The sequence below is a fragment of the Mustelus asterias genome, chromosome 9, assembly GCF_964213995.1.
Source record: "Mustelus asterias chromosome 9, sMusAst1.hap1.1, whole genome shotgun sequence".
NCBI classification, from domain to species: Eukaryota; Metazoa; Chordata; class Chondrichthyes; order Carcharhiniformes; family Triakidae; genus Mustelus; species Mustelus asterias.
In genome coordinates this window covers 101,601,089-101,617,936 of record NC_135809.1, presented here as the reverse complement: position 1 = coordinate 101,617,936, position 16,848 = coordinate 101,601,089, and the positions used below count along the sequence as shown (strand labels likewise).

General features: G+C 41.6%; 1 protein-coding gene across 2 annotated transcripts in view; it reads right to left on the bottom strand.

The window, feature by feature from the left end:
- Positions 1-16,848, bottom strand: part of sbf2 (SET binding factor 2) — a 555,079-nt gene that overhangs the window by 33,332 nt on the left and 504,899 nt on the right. The window contains exons 28-30 of one of the 2 annotated variants that reach the window (XM_078220692.1): positions 16,041-16,178; positions 13,495-13,596; positions 3,668-3,742 (exon numbers count right to left, since the gene is read on the bottom strand). In XM_078220692.1, the coding sequence (XP_078076818.1) occupies positions 3,668-3,742; positions 13,495-13,596; positions 16,041-16,178 (315 nt within the window). The remainder of the gene's footprint in view (positions 1-3,667; positions 3,743-13,494; positions 13,597-16,040; positions 16,179-16,848) is intronic. The other variant, XM_078220693.1, reaches the window with a different exon arrangement.

Below are 16,848 nucleotides of genomic sequence, written 5' to 3'. Positions count from 1 at the left end.
GGAATAGAAACCATAGAAAATTACAGCTCAGAAACAGGCCTTTTGGCCCTTCTTGTCTGTGCCGAACCATTTTTTGCCTAGTCTCACTGACCTGCACTTGGACCATATCCCTCCACACCCCTCTCATCCATGAACCCGTCCAAGTTTTTCTTAAATGTTAAAAGTGTTTACCACTTTATCCGGCAGCTCATTCCACACTCCCACCACTCTATGCGTGAAGAAGCCCCCCCTAATATTCCCTTTAAACTTTTCTCCTTTCACCCTTAACCCATGCCCTCTGGTTTTTTTCTCCCCTAGCCTCAGTGGAAAAAGCCTGCTTGCATTCACTCTATCTATACCCATCAAAATCTTATACACCCCTATCAAATCTCCCCTCAATCTTCTACGCTCCAGGGAATAAAGTCCCAACCTATTCAATCTCTCTCTGTAACTCAGCTTCTCAAGTCCCGGCAACATCCTTGTGAACCTTCTCTGCACTCTTTCAACCTTATTTACATCCTTCCTGTAACTAGGTGACCAAAACTGTACACAATACTCCAAATTCGGCCTCACCAATGCCTTATATAACCTTACCATAACATTCCAACTTTTATACTCGATACTCCGATTTATAAAGGCCAATGTACCAAAGGCACTCTTTACGACCCTATCCACCTGTGTCGTCACTTTTAGGGAATTCTGTACCTGTATTCCCAATGCTTTCAATAGCCATCCGGAGTTTGAGGGTCAATTCTGAGAATATCCTGGCCAAGCTGGGCGGATTGGTAACCCTAACTAGAGCTGTTGGCCAATCAGAGACTGGCAACAATTGTGCTCAACAGCAGCACAGGTGAGATGGTGGCTGCTGCAGGAATAATGCTGACTGGAATCTCAGGATCATGTAGCGTCGTGAGTGACAGGTCAGTATTCTGGTGGAATGGGGGTTTTGTGGGGTGGGAATCATGGGGTGAGAGATGCAGGGGTTCGGGAGCAAAGGTGCGGGGACGACTCTTTGTGGTTCTCTTCACTACGGGTGGCGTGGGCAAAGATGAGAATGAATACCTCAAGCTTAGTGGCACTGGGGAGGTTGCCTGGTAATACAACAATTGGTGGTGGTGGGTTTCCAGGTTGTAGCAGCACCATTGCAGAGGTGCCCAGCCTCTGGCTAGGGGAGTTATTTGGTCCCGAATATATTAAATATATTAAAACTGTGCACTAATATGATTAAAACATTTTATATATGTGATGTCACACAATTGAGGACAGATTTATCGATGTACATTTCTTGTAGTGGACTGGCTTATATTCAATTTTGGTTTAAAAAAATGGAAAGCCTGACACAGAGAAACTCGCTGATCAAAAGGAGATAGGACACAGAATATCTTTAGTCTCACTTGAAACAACAGGAGCAATTACACTTAAAAAAGCAATGAATTTAAGACACCAAGGCCTGAATTTTTCATATGGCACGTTCTTGCTTCCCACCATCTGATCAGTCGGTGGGGAGCACATCCCCGCTGACTCCAAGTGTTCTGCACCCAATTAATGTTCAAATGAGCTTTAAGCGACTGTAGGTGGGACTTGTGTCCTTCACTTGAGAGGGAATCCTGTCTCAGAGAGCTGCTGGTCAATCTGACTGGCTAGTAGCTCTCCAATCTCTGAAGTGACAAGAACGTCAGTGAACCAAAGAGGAATTGCGTAAGGATGCCTGAGACCAAGTCCAGCCACCGGAAGCCAAACTACATTCAAGGGGTCTCAGAGTGGGGAGGGTAGCGATTTCTATTTAAAAAGTTTGCGGATGACACAAAATTGGCAGGACTTGCAGATAGTGAGGAGCATTGTCAGAAGCTACAGAAGGATATAGATAGGCTGGAAATTTGGGCAAAGAAATGGCAGATGGAGTTCAATCCTGATAAATGCGAAGTGATGCATTTTGGTAGAAATAATGTAGGGAGGAGCTATACGATAAATGGCAGAACCATAAAGGGTGTAGATACGCAGAGGGACCTGGGTGTGCAAGTCCACAGATCCTGGAAAGTGACGTCACAGGTGGAGAAGACGGTGAAGAAGGCATATGGCATGCTTGCCTTTATAGGACGGGGCATAGAGTATAAAAGTTGGGGTCTGATTTTGCAGATGTATAGAACGTTGGTTCGGCCGCATTTGGAATACTGCGTCCAGTTCTGGTCGCCACACTACCAGAAGGACGTGGAGGCTTTGGAGAGAGTACAGAGGAGGTTTACCAGGATGTTACCTGGTATGGAGGGGCTTAGTTATGAGGAGAGATTGGGTAAACTGGGGTTGTTCTTCCTGGAAAGACGGAGGATGAGGGGAGACTTAATAGAGGTGTATAAAATTATGAAAGGCATAGATAGGGTGAACGGTGGGAAGCTTTTCCCCAGGTTGGTGGTGACGTTCACGAGGGGTCATAGGTTCAAGGTGAAGGGGGGGAGGTTTAACACAGATATCAGACGGACATATTTTACACAGAGGGTGGTGGGGGCCTGGAATGCGCTGCCAGGCAAGGTGGTGGAGGCGGACACACTGGGAACGTTTAAGACTTATCTAGACAGCCATATGAACGGAGTGGGAATGGAGGGATACAAAAGAATGGTCTAGTTTGGACCAGGGAGCGGCGCGGGCTTGGAGGGCCGAGGGGCCTGTTCCTGTGCTGTATTGTTCTTTGTTTTGTTCTTTGCCTGGGGGGACATGGAGGCAGCAATCAGGGCCTCGGGGGAGAGGCCAGAGTTGGGGAAGGGCATGAGGTCAGGCAGCCACCGGGCCTTAAAGGGGGACGCCCAACCTAAGAAGGAGCTTTGATGGAGATGCCTCCTCCCTTCCTAGATCCAAATCCATTGATTTTCAGACTGCCCTCTTAAGGCCAATAAATTCACCAGCCTAAAAATTTGAGTCTTGGTGGGAAATGGCCCTTAAGTGACTTAGTTGCCTCAACAAGGGCAAGGGCAGACTTCCCACCCAAAATCTTTACGTTCCCCCCCCCCGCCCTCCGAGTGCAAAGGTGTTGTGTAGTCAGGGCAGGCGAGAATCCAGAAGGAGTTCCATTTCTTCAATTTCACATTCCTCTCAGCCTAAAAACCTGCCAGCAGGTAAGGTCGAAATTTTGGCCCATGTCACCTGACCCACTGTGAACAATATATCTGCTGACAATTGCATTTATAATATGGCATTGGATAATTTATGTTAAAGAACAGTTTCGTTATTTCTATATTTCATCAATACATGAACAAAACAGCAAAAAGCTATATTTTACACAAATCAAAAAATGTCAAGATGCTGCAGAGAAAGAATTTGAAATTATTTAATGCATGCAATGTGTGTCAGATGTGGTTTAGTAATATTTATTTGCTAAAAGAATTTCTGGCTGGGAAATCATTGTTTATATTTATGTGGCTTAACCATAATCTAAGACACATGACTTGTACTATGACAAATGACAGGCTTTCCATTCTGGTAATGAGGAGATGTTGTCAGTGGTAGAAAAGTATGATATGAATTCACAAGGGACACTAAAGAATTAACCTTTAGATTGCTAGAGATTGCACTTCCAGTAAAGTACAATAGAATAAAGATAAATTAGAGGTAGCCCAAAGATTAAATCAGTCCATCTTTGAACAAGACAGTGAAGAACACAAGTGGGATCAGGACAGAATATAATTTAACACAGTACCTTGGTTGAAGACTCTTCCCTTAGCGGTACTCTTTTGTTGAGAATGAGTGAACAGCTTGTCTCTGTACCCAAGTACTGGTGGATCATAACAATGACAGAGAAAGAATTTTCAGAAATCTTAGCATGAAAATCAAATTGACCCCAAAATTACAAGCAATTATCATATACAAAGTAGGGATGTGGCAATAGATTAAAGACCTGAAATTTACTGCAGCCTATGCCTGCCAGAAACTATGGTGCCCACCTGCCAGAGTAGGGAGAATGTTATCTAGTCCACCATCTCTCAAATCCTTCTAATGATGCAATCAGAGGGTGAGTTGGTGTACTTTTAAAAAATATGTAGAAATCTTTGGGTGGGAAAAACAACCTGCATGCATGCCCTGGATTCTACTGGTACAACCCACTTACACCCTTATAAAGGTTGGTAAATCCCCATTCATTTGGTGAAAACTACAATGTCAGGTCACATTGGAGCCTAGGAATTTTAGACTTATGGATTTTCCATAACTTGGTTCTTCCCAGCCATCATTTGCCTAATGAAAGGTGGACCGAAGTTTCAGTGCTTAGGGCAGGTCAAGAATTTCTAGGAGCTAGTGCAACCAGTTTTTGTCATATTTCTGGAGTCATGGCAGGATATTGGTAGGAATTTTACATTCATAATCAATTTCTATTTAAAAACTTTAATAAGTTACATTTGCCATAAGGCCAATTTATTACATTTGTAATTAATAACTATGAATAACTAAACAATTGGTTGATGCAGCTCTAAACACAATATTAAGCAAGCAATCCAGAAATAAACCATCAAAAGCATTTTTGCAAAACAAACAAATTTATACTGACAATTTTAGAAAGTAAATTGTGAAAATTTACAATTATATATTTAATATCAACAAATTTTACAATGTACAATTGTAGGAACCCAAATATCAAAGAAAAATGAACAAAATGGGATGATATTAATAATCCCAATTCTGACTGATAAAGTAATTCTACGATCTCAGGCTTGATGATTTTTACAGCCCCTCAGCCCATGCTGAAAGATCTTTTATATCAGTAATGCTTCATAGATACCAAAATAACCTATGCTGATAAAGTAGTACATATATTTGGACTAGATTTTAAATGAAAATAGTTTGGAAAATATTGGCCCTGAATTTACAGGACATTGTTGGTGAGGTAATTTTGAGTAGGGTATCAACATTTGGGGCACAAGTTATATAACTCTGACAAGTTAAATAACTCAGAGTTACATTCATTCCAAAATATATTCTAAATTCTGGGACAATTGTCTCTTGGTAAAAAATGTGTTCCATTTGTGCAAACTACAGAATAACACAAGAAAAAGCTCTGTTCCAAAAATTCTGCTGTTTATGCCAAGATTGCCCCTGATTTAATCCTATAAAAAGGGACAGGCATGATTTATCAAATTGTGAAATGGTTGAGTTTACTTGCTTTGAATATTCACAAACATCCTTTGACCAGAGTGTGGTGAGAATGTGCAACTTGCTACCGCAGAGAATAGTTGAAGCAAATAATGTAGATACATTTAAAGGAAAGCTCGATAAACATATAAGTAGAATGGAAAAGAAGGATGTGTCGAATAGGAATGGGAGGAGACTCGTGTGGAGCAAAAATACCAGCATGGACCCATTGAGCCAAATGGCCCTTTCCTGTGCTGTAAATACTTTGTGACAGATCAGCTTTGATTCAAAGATTTTTAAAAAGTTCCTCAGTAGTGTAGATAATGATTCTACAAGTTACCTTCCAGCAGTTTTAAGAAGTGCTTCCAACCCCTCTATCAAGGAGCCTTTAACCTCAGGTTCACATTGAATATCCTTATGTTCTTATAATAAATTTAGAATAGGAGTACAAGAATCAGTATGATAAAAATGCATCAAAGAAAATGCTAAACTACAGATACCCTTCAACCAGAGCATGCCATTTACTACATGTCTTAGAAGAAGTCTGCATATAAGGAGACAATAGTTTGGTAATGAGACATGGAAAGAACTCTGTCCCCCATTGCATAATGTTCCTAACATCTTTTTAAAAAGACATGCTTCGGTAGACTGGGTTTATACGACAAAGTGGTTTACCATTTTATATTTAGAGTAAATGCTTTTTGTTACCAGTGTGTTTATGCTGGGGTTTTTTCTATGCTCTACCAATGAACTGATACTTGAGGGTGAGTGATGTCAGTGCTGTTGGGCATCACAATGATATCATGAGCTCCTAAGATGGTCCCAGTCTCAGGGTTTCTAGCATGGGGAGGACTTCTCAATAGGCTATATTACTGCAGTTGTATGGCAGCCTGGCCTGATATCCTGCCATGTGCTTAAGCAGATGTCTGAGGGACAGGGATGATTGGCTACACAAACTGTCAACTGGAAATAAGGTGATACTGTGAAGATGTATTTGAGCCAATCAACTTGCACTTATTCTTGGGCCCAAGTGCCCACTGATCAGCAAGCAGGCTGGTCTGATTGCCTTGGTTATATCTGCAGATCCTGAGAGATATTCCTCCAAAGCTCTCAGAAGCTAGTTACCATCATACCATTCTAACAGACTCCAAGGCCTGAAGATCTGGTAGAGGGTTCACAAAGGATTGCCTGGAAGCCACTCTGTCAGGAAGCTTGGTGCAGATGGTGTTCCAAGCAGTGCAGGACAGGGTTGAATCATTCTGAGCATTGTCACTGGCCTTTGCTGGGTCCCTTCCATCTATCAGAGGTCCTCTAAGATGTCTCCATGTGAGTGAGATGCTTAAATCAGGATCTATCTTTTTAAAACGTGGAGTCTGCATGTTCTCCCTGTGTCTGCATGGGTTTCCTCTGGGTGGTCCGGTTTCCTCCCAGAGTCCAAAGATGTGCTGATTAGGTGCAATTTGTGCAGTGTGAACGATATTTGTCCAGGCTTTGTTGCATTGGGCACAAACTGCTTGATGAAGGGATTGCTGAAAATAGCTGGGCCTCGGATGCAACCTGAGGGACTTCTGTAGCAGGACATAACTGATAATTTACCACTTTGTCTGGTAGGTGCCAGTGTTGTAGCTGTGCTGAACAACTTGGTTATAGGCATGGCTAGTTCTGAAGCAGCTCAGCAATATAGCCAGAGTGTTGTCAGGGTCCACTGTTGTATCCAGTGTGCCCTATTTCTTAATGTCACATGAAGCTAACTGAATTGGCTGAAGACTGGCAGTGCTGGTGGTGTGGGAACCTCAGATGACCAATTTGGATCATCCACTGGATACTTCTGGCTAAAATGGTTGCAGTGCTTCAGCCTTGTCTCTTGCATTTATGTGCTTGGCTTCACCATTATTGAGACTGGTGGTTTTCATCAAACGTTCTCTTCCCAATAGTCATTTAATTATCCACCACCGTTCAAGACTGGATTTTGCATGACTATTGATTTTTAGTTTGATCAACAAAAGTGGAGTTGCATAGATATGTCCATAGTATGCTGCTTCTCATGTTTAGCATGCACATAATCCTGCATTGTAACTTCATCAGATTAGCACCTCATCTTTAGGTTTTCTTGGTACTGCTACTAGCACATTCTGGACTAAAATTGGCCTCCTGGCTAGAGGGCAGTGATTGAAACAGGGTTAAGACTTCACACTATGGCCTGAACTTCCTCAGCAACGGATTGCCACTCTGTATGCAATACATTATCCAAAAAACTTCAGATGGATGGAGTAGAGGCCGGGGCGGTGGAGATAGTTACTCAGAAGTTAGAAGTGGTTGTACTCCTTTTAATATTTTTTGGTTAGCTATTGATGTAACCGAATTGGAACCATCCGAAGTTTGAGATTTAAATGACATTTTTGGTTCCCACTGCAGGGCAATTGCCATGCAAACCTTAGCTGGGAACTTCTGAAGCAAGTTCCCCGCCAGATCTTTGGGTACATCTGCAATACAACGCTGTATCAGAGAAGCTGACACTTCATTATCTCTGAAGAGGCTCTAAAGACCATGTGGGCTGCAGAGAGTCAAGTTCAAAAGGGAATTATACAAAAGCATTTCATAAGCCAGGCCCGACCACCAGAGTTTTCTAGTCTGCTCGGACAAAGGACCCTGCAACTTCCTTTCAAATTCTCAATTGTTGAAACATTAATAATCCCACAAACACGGACAAAGAAATATACACCCTTTGTCAAAGCCAAACGAGAAAGGTGGGAGTCATGTGTCACGAACCTACCCCAACTCACCTTAGCAGGGAGAAACAATTATACTGCTTTGCTGTTCTGCAAATCAGTCTGCGATGCGCCATCAACCAAGCATCAACACCAAGAAGGGCTCTGTCCTGGTTTGAAAGCCTGGCCCCATCTACACTGTTTCTACTTGAATTCTGTACCAGTGCCTACAAGACTAATACACCATCGCATGCCTATCTCATCATGAAAGTCATCTCTACTAGGGAATTATCCAACATCAGCTTTCAATTTGCTGACCTCTGTGAAGGAATATGCCATTGGACTTAGATTCTGAAGTCAAATGAAACTATAATTCATTATGCTGTGGTCTTTGCCCTGTGACTCTCTTTCTTTATCCTCCTCTGTTACTGTATGAGTGAAAAGGAGGCTACATTGTAATCCTAGTCTTGCATTTTCAAGTGTGTGCAAATAAACTAACCCTTTAAGTTTACCCTATCTTGAGTTTGCTGTGGGGTTACAGTATTACCGAGGCACTGGGAAATACATTACCGCTTATAAAGAAGGAAATCAAAATCAGAACACCTTTCTGTTTGCAGATAGGCGGTGAGTGGAAATATCAGGGCTATTTAAATTAAACCTCCTCTTGTCTGTAACGTAGTAGAGTTAGGGATGTGTCAGGCCACGAGATTACAGATTGTGGTGGAACACAATTCTGCTGTCTGATGGTCCACAGAAACCCAAGGATGCCTAGTTTTGAATTGCTAGATCTGTTCTGAATTTATATTGTTTAGCATAATGCCAGAGCCACATTTCCTCAAGGGCAATTAAAGATGGTAACAATTAATGGCCTTTCAAGTGGTGTTCACATCCCATGAATGAATAAATGGAAACAACACCAGAGAGGGTGTCCTAACGGTGAAGATCTGACTATATCTCCATAATGACTCTGTGGTGGTCACTTCAACCAACAAAGTCATGGATAGATGGATGTACAACAGGTCGATTAAGGATAAATAAGCTCAAATAGGCATTTTCTTCATGTTGGTTCTCCCATCACCACTGCAATCTGGCAGCTTAGTCCTTCATGGACTCGAACAAGCTCAATCAGTAGTGGTGCCACTGAGGCACTCTGGGTCATGGACATTAAAGTCCCCCATCCAGAATATATTCTGTGCCCCTATCCATCCTCAAGGATGTTCAAGCGCAGTTCAATACGGTGGGGTACTGATTTATTAGCTGAAGCAGCATAATCAACAGGTTTCCTTGCCCATGCTTGATCTGTTGTCATGAACCTTATAGGTCGGGCATCAGTGTTAAGGACTCTCAGTTCACTCCCTCTTGAATGTGGTAGATTTGTCCAGCCAGTGGGACAGGGCATAGCCAGGGAAATAATGGAAGAGCTTATGATATGAACGGAAAGGTATTGTTCTGTGACAATGACTTTGTTATGTTATTACTTGTTATTTATAACTTATTTATAAATGAACCAGGCCAGATGGTCGATGTTTCAGTAGGGGAGCAGTTCGGGAACAGTGACCACAATTCAGTAAGCTTTAAGGTACTGATGGATAAAGATACGTGTAGTCCTCAAATTAAGATGCTAATTACAACAATGTTAGGCAGGAACTGAAGAATGTAAATTGGGGGCAGATGTTTGAGGGCAAATCAACATCTGACATGTGGGAGGCTTCAAGTGTAAGTTGATAGGGATTCAGGACCGGCACATTCCTGTAAAGATGAAGGATAAGTATGGCAAGTTTTGGGAACCTTGGATAATGAGAGATATCGTGAGCCTAGTCAAAGAGAAAAAGGAAGCAACTGTCAAGGCTAGGAGGCTGCGAACACACGAAGCAAGTGTGGAATACAAGGAAAGTAGAAATAAACTTAAGCAAGGATTAAGGAGGGCTAAAAGAGGTCACAAAAAGTCATTGGCCAGCAGGATTAAGTAAAATCCCAAGGCTCTTTATACATATATAAAGAGCAAGAGGGTAGTCAGGGAGAGGGATGGCCCACTCAAGGACAGGGGAGGGAATCTATGCGTGGAGCCAGAGGAAATGGGCGAGATATTAAATTAGTACTTTGCGTCAGTATTCACCAAAGAGAAGGACTTGGTGGATGATGAGTCTGGGAAGGGTGTGTAGATAGTTTGAGTCATGTTGAGATCAAAAAGGAGGTGGTATTGGGGTTCTTGAGAAACATTAAGGTAGACAAGTCCCCAGGGCCTAATGAGATATACCCTAGAATACTGAGAGGCAAGGGAGGAAATTGCTGGGGCCTTGAGAGAAATCTTTGTATCCTCACTGGCTACAGAGGAGGTCCCAGAGGATTGGAGCATAGCCAATGTTGGTCCTTTGTTTAAGAAGGGTAGCAAGAATAATCCAGATAATTACAGGCCAGTGAGTCTTACGCCAGTGGTAGGGAAATTATTGGAGAGGATTCTTCGAGACAGGATTTACTCCCACTTGGAAATAAATGGACGTATTTGCAAGAGGCAACATGGTTTTGTGAAGGGGAGGTCATGTCTCACTAACCTGATTGAGTTTTTTGAGGAAGTGATAAAGATGATTGATGAGGGTTGGGCAGTGGATGTTGTCTACATGGACTTCAGCAAGGCCTCTGACAAGGTCCCTCATGGCAGACTGGTACAGAAGGTGAGGTTGTATGGAATCAGAGGTGAGCTGGCAAGGTGGATACAGAACTGGCTCGGTCATAGAAGACAGAGGGTAGCAGTGGAAGGGTGCGTTTCTGAATGGAGGGCTGAGACAAATGGTGTTCTTCAGGGATCAGTGCTGGGACATTTGCTGTTTGTAATATGTATAAATGATTTGGAGGAAAATGTAACTGGTTTGATCAGTAAGTTTGTGGATGATACAAACGTTGGTGTATTTGTGGATAGCGATGAGGGCCATCAGAGGATACAGGCGGATATAGATCGGTTGGAGACTTGGGCAGAGAGATGGCAGATGGAGTTTAATCCGGACAAATGTGAGGTAATGCATTTTGGAAGGTCTAATACAGATAGGAAATATACAGTAAATGGCAGAACCCTTAAGAGTATTGATAGGCAGAGGGATCTGGGTGTATATGTACACAGGTCACTGAAAGTGGCAATGCAGGTGGAGAAGGTTATCAAGAAGGCACACAGCATGCTTGCCTTCATCGGCCAGGGCATTGAGTTTAAAAATTGGGAAGTCATGTTGCAGCTTTATAGAACCTTAGTTAGGTCACACTTGGAATATAGTGTTCAATTCTGGTTGCCACACTACCAGAAGAATGTGGAGGCTTTGGAGAGAGTACAGAAAAGATTTACTAGGATGTTGCCTGGTATGGAGGGCATTAGCTATGAGGAGAGGTTGGAGAAACTTGGTTTGTTCTCACTGGAATGACAGAGGTTGAGGGGTGACCTGATAGAAGTCTACAAGATTATGAGGGGCATGGACAGAGTGGATAGTCAGAAGCTTTTTCCAGGATGGAAGAGTCAATTACTAGGGGGCATAGGTTTAAGGAGGGGGCAAGGTTTAAAGGAGATGTACAAGGCAAACGTTTTACACAGAGGGTGGTGGGTGCCTGGAACTCGCTGCCGAGGGAGGTAGTGGAAGCAGATACGATAGTGACTTTTAAGGGGCGTCTTGACAAATACATGAATAGGATGAGAATGGAGGGATATGGTCCCCAGAAGGGTAGGGGTTTTTAGTTCAGTCGGCCAGCATGGTCGGTGCAGGCTTGGAGGGCCGAAGGGTCTGTTTCTGTGCTGTAATTTTCCTTGTTCTTTGTTCTAGCACCCCTCCCAAGTCCCGAAAAGTCCATAGATATGAATTAGGAGACTTTGCAGTTAGGTTTGACTAGGTGTGCCTTTCAGTGCAGAGGTTGATGCAAGATTGTTTGTCCTGTTTTATTCTTATTATACTTTGTTATAGCAGTTTAGTACAACTGAAAGGTTTGCTAAAACATTTCTATGGTTCTAGAGGGCGGTTAAGAGACTGCCACATTACTATCACATAGAAGGAGATTTCCTTCCCTTGAGGACATTAATGAACTAGGGTGGGTTTTTACAATATGGATGTTGCATTGGCAGCATTAACGTTTTATTCCAAATTTATTAGTGGAATTTAAATTCCCCAGCTGCTGTGGTGGGATTTGAACTTTTGTCTTTGGATCATTAGTCCATGCCTCTGGGTTATTTGTCCAGTAACGTGAAAACAAAGCTACTGTTCCAGCAATTAATGTTTCCATTGTCTCTTTGGTTTTAAATTCTGCTGTAGCATTGGATCTCTGCCTCTCCTCTGGGTATTTTCCAACAATTTATGATGGTATTAGTCAAGGTGGAAGTCCCACATTGCCTTAATTCAGATGGAACAATAGTGCTGTCAAAATTCTGGCCCAGGATTGTCTGCCTGTCTGTCTTGCCTACTTTTTAAATCTTATTTTTTATTCTTTATCTTATTTTTTTATGTTACTACTTCAACTTCAAGTTAACAATTTTTAAGAATCATTTTGTTTTTCCAAAATAAATATGGTCTATTTTTGTGCATTTAAGGTCATGACTTCCAACTGCCAGTGCGACCAACATCTCGAAGAGCTGTCTTCAACTGGTTAAAAACTATGTACAAAGGTTATTTTCTATCAATTTAAGAATCAGAACATTCATGTTACAACTGGTTAGTTTATCAGAGAGGCCAGATCAAACTTTGACATTTTTCTGGCTGTGCTTCCAAACCTTGGCAGCATCTTAGTTATACAGGCATACCGAGATAGTAAAAAACGCAAGTTCAAAACTTCAAGATCCTAATTTTATACCTTAAAATGTAATTGTCAAAATTATACTGTTCTCCTCTTTCTGAACAAAATGTTCTTCTAATATTCACATGTTGACACGTAGAACGGTAAAACTAAAGGCACACATTCCAGTTATTTAAGTTTGAAAATGCTCCTGTGAAGCTCCTTAGGGCATTTACCTATATGCTCCTTAATTTTCTCTCACTGACATCTATATAAACTTCAATAATTGATTTCACTTTTCCAAGCAGCTTACCCTCGGGATGGCAGAGTGGTCTCCTGAACACAGACACCACTATCCAATGGCACAGAGTGAAGGGACATGTGTTTGAGACCCTGTATGTTGAATTGTTTTCTTAATTGCTTATGCACATATGTGTATGAAGACTGAAAACTGAGCTCAGAAAGCACCCGTTTTCTTCAATAAACTGATAAATATGTAGCTAAAAATAAACCTGTTTAAATATAGAAATAAAAATACAAATAATATGCAGGAAATAACAAATGATTTTGTATTTTTTTTTAGTAAATATTCTTTATAGGGGCAATTCTTTTCTTCTTGCTCCAATGTTCTTGAGATACATTCCACCTGCAGGTGACCTACTTTGAACAATGCTCTCAGCTGCCAGGAGAAGTAGACTATTTAGCTGCGACAGAAGCACTGATTTACTCTCCCTTATACTTTCCCATAACAGAGGGGCTGAGATCAGGAGCTCACCTCTATGGGGAAAATAATCTGTGTTAAAACAGTTGAGAGTTGTACCTGTATATTCTGAAATTATATTTCAAAGTCTCCAACTTAATAAGGCAGTGATATGTGCAAGGAAAGGACTTTTACGAATTCCTTAACTTCTTGAATCTGAACTTTGAAGTAAGGTTAGAATATAACAACACTAACCTCCACGTGTAAAACTATTTGGGAGGTGCACATCCAAATGTGGTGGGATCATCTGCTTTACAACACTGGTTGTTCGAGAGGACCGTTTGTCAATGGCTGTATCTGGAACAAAGTGTTTATAGTTTGAGTTTGATTCACTCATAAATAAATTTTATAAAGAGGGAATTAAAAAGCTCCTTTGATAGGTTTATACTTTCAGCAGCTAAGTCATACAGACCAGGAATGCCTGGGGTTCGCTACTCAGTCCATGCAAAATTAGTTGATCTAAATTTAGAAACATTCGAATTCATTTCAGATATCCTAGGGCTAGGAAGGAGAAAACTGGTCAAAGTTCCTAACCCTGATCAATATCCAACATTCCATACTTATAGAATCATAGAATCCTACAGTGCAGAGGGAGGCCATTCTGCCCATCAAGTCTGCACCAACCACAATCCCACCCAGGCCCTTTCCCTGTAACCCCACATATTTACCCTAACTAGTCCCCCTGACACTAAAGGGCAATTCAGCATGACCAATCCACCTAACCCGCACATCTTTGGATTGTGGGAAGAAACTGGAGCACGTGGAGGAAACCCACGCAGACACGGGGAGAATGTGCAAACTCCACACAGACAGTGACCCAAGGCGGGAATTGAACCCGGGTCCCTGGTACTGTGGGGCAACAGTGCTAACCACTGTGCTACCGTGCCGCCACTTGATGGAGATAAGGTGAGACAAGATAAAGCCTTTGATGCCTAACTTGATACTTATTCTCAAACATCTTTTGGGTAAAATATGAAAGGATGCTTGGCACCATGGAGACATACCTCAATGTATACCTCAGCATACATTTTCAGAAAAAGGAACAAAGGAAATAAGAACAGTGGCAAGGGAAAACTGAATTCTTAAAATATCTTTATCCTTAACAAAACTGTTTAATACTTAAAATGACAAGCCTATAAATAAGCAGATTTACAAGACTAAACAAGTGCAAGTAAAGTTTAAGAATTGCAAGTACTAAAATGAGCTGATGTTGGAAGTGTATGGTTATGTTGCATAAGTAGTACAGACTGAGTGCCTACTTTGATTAATTCAACATTATTTCTCTAGCTGTCTCGCATTCAAAGCTTCATATACCCCATGTACCCTTTATGATTGCCAATTTCCACTGGACAGATTATGAAAAAATCCTCCTCACCCTTTTACTAAATTGTGTATTCATAATTTTGGGCTTATTTAAACATTTAAAAAAATGCATACACAACAGTACATTTGTTTTAAAGCAAGGTTTCACAATCAGTTCTAATGAGTCGTGCGACTAACATTTTCAGATAAACAGTCAAAGGAAAATGAATTGCTGTGCTTTTGGAAACTGGCTTTTAAATAACTATCAGCAAGCATTTTGATAAAGAAAAATGGAGTAACTCTCTCCATTAAATGAAATATCTCTTCAACACTGCATGATATCCAGAGTGGCGTCATGTAACTCAAACCCACTGCACTCCACCTATCCTCCATGTCAGCTCTGTTGGCATCAACATGTGAATGTTGGAGGGAAAACTGCATCTCAAAGTAGAAGGCTGTGGTACTGTGCAGAATTACAAAGGCATTGGAGCAAGCAACCTCCCCACATTCTTTGCAAATAAATAGAATAAAAACTGGTCAATAGTAGTTGGACAGTACAGAACCTGAGGATTGCTGAAAACCGAGAAATATTGTCAAAACGTTTTGTTTTTGCACTCGTCAAGATAGTTATGTAAGATGAGTGCAAGACAAAAAGCTTCAGCACGACACACTGTCACAGTGGTTAGCACTACTGCCTCACAGTGCCAGGGACCTGGATTCGATTCCCGGCTTGGGTCACTGTTCGTGTGGAGTCTGCACGTTCTCACTGTATCTGTGTGGGTTTTCTCCGGGTGCTTCGGTTTCCTCCCACAGTCTGAAAGACGTGCTGCTTCAGTGCATTGGCCATGCTAAATTCTCCCTCGATGTACCCGAACAGGTGCAGGAGTGTGGAGACTAGGGGATTTTCACAGTAACTTCATTGCAGTGTTAATGTAAGTCCACTTGTGATACTAATAAATGAGCTATAAACTGATAGTATACATCATTTACAGTAATACTAAAAATTAGCTATCATACAGGGGCGTCACGGTGGCTAGCACTGTTGCTTCACAGCTCCAGAGACCTGGGTTTGATTCCCGGCTTCAGTCACTGTCTGTGTGGAGTTTGTACATTCTCCCTGTGTCTGCGTGGGTTTCCTCCGGGTGCTCCGGTTTCCTCCCACAGTCCAAAGACGTGCTCGATAGGTTGATTGGCCAAGCTAAATTGCCCATGGTGTAGGTTAGAGGGATTAGCGGGGTAAATGTGTGGGGTTGTAGGGATAGGGCCTGGGGTGGGATTGTTGTCGGTGCAGACTCGATGGGCCGAATGGCCTCCTTCTGCACTGCAGGGATTCTATGATTCTATACAGTGTTCAAAATCAATGAAAATCATCTTGAAGTTAAATATCTCCCTTCAATCCCTAGCACTACGTATTGCAACCAATCTTCATGCAATTGCACCTGGAGAAAAGGTGACGTTGGGATGACCAGTAAGTGTGCTGCTTCCATTCATTTTGGAGAAGCTAGGTACTGCATTCAGCAAAGCTTGTAGGTACTTTTCTTGTTCAATGCTACTTGATGATTCTGAAGACACAGGAGCTAATAGAAAAAAATAAAATATGAAATCTTGTTACATGTAAAATATCAACCGAATTAATTATCAAAGGATAAATGATGGTATTGCAGTCCAAAGATGTGCTGGTTAGGTGCATTGGCCGTGCTAAATTCTCCCTCAGCGTACCTGAACAGGCGCCGGAATGTGACGACTAGGGGATTTTCACAGTAACTTCATTGCAGTGTTAATGTAAGACTACTTGTGACTAATAAATAAACTTTTGTATAGAGTGCAGAGTAATAATAATGGGGGAATTCAATTATCCTAATACATACTGTGACAGGAACAACGTTAAAGGTCAAAGAGCAGAAGAACTGACGTGTATAAGAGGACTTTCTTGATCAGTGTCGTTCCAGTCTAATGAGAAAGGGAAATTTGCTGGTCATATCATAGGGTTCAAAATAGTTCTGTCAATGGAATAGTAAATGAGAAGGGAATTGTGATATTGGATAGGATAAAAATAGAGAGGAGGCACTGAAGGAAGTAAAAATGGAAATTGCAGACAATCTTGCCACAATCTTCCAATTCTTCTTAGATATAGGGATGGTGCCATATTTAGAAAAGGAAACAGTAAATATTTAATGAAAATATATACATCTATTATTTCACTTAGACAGAAAATCCATTGTCATTGACAATGAAATTGGGCTCAAA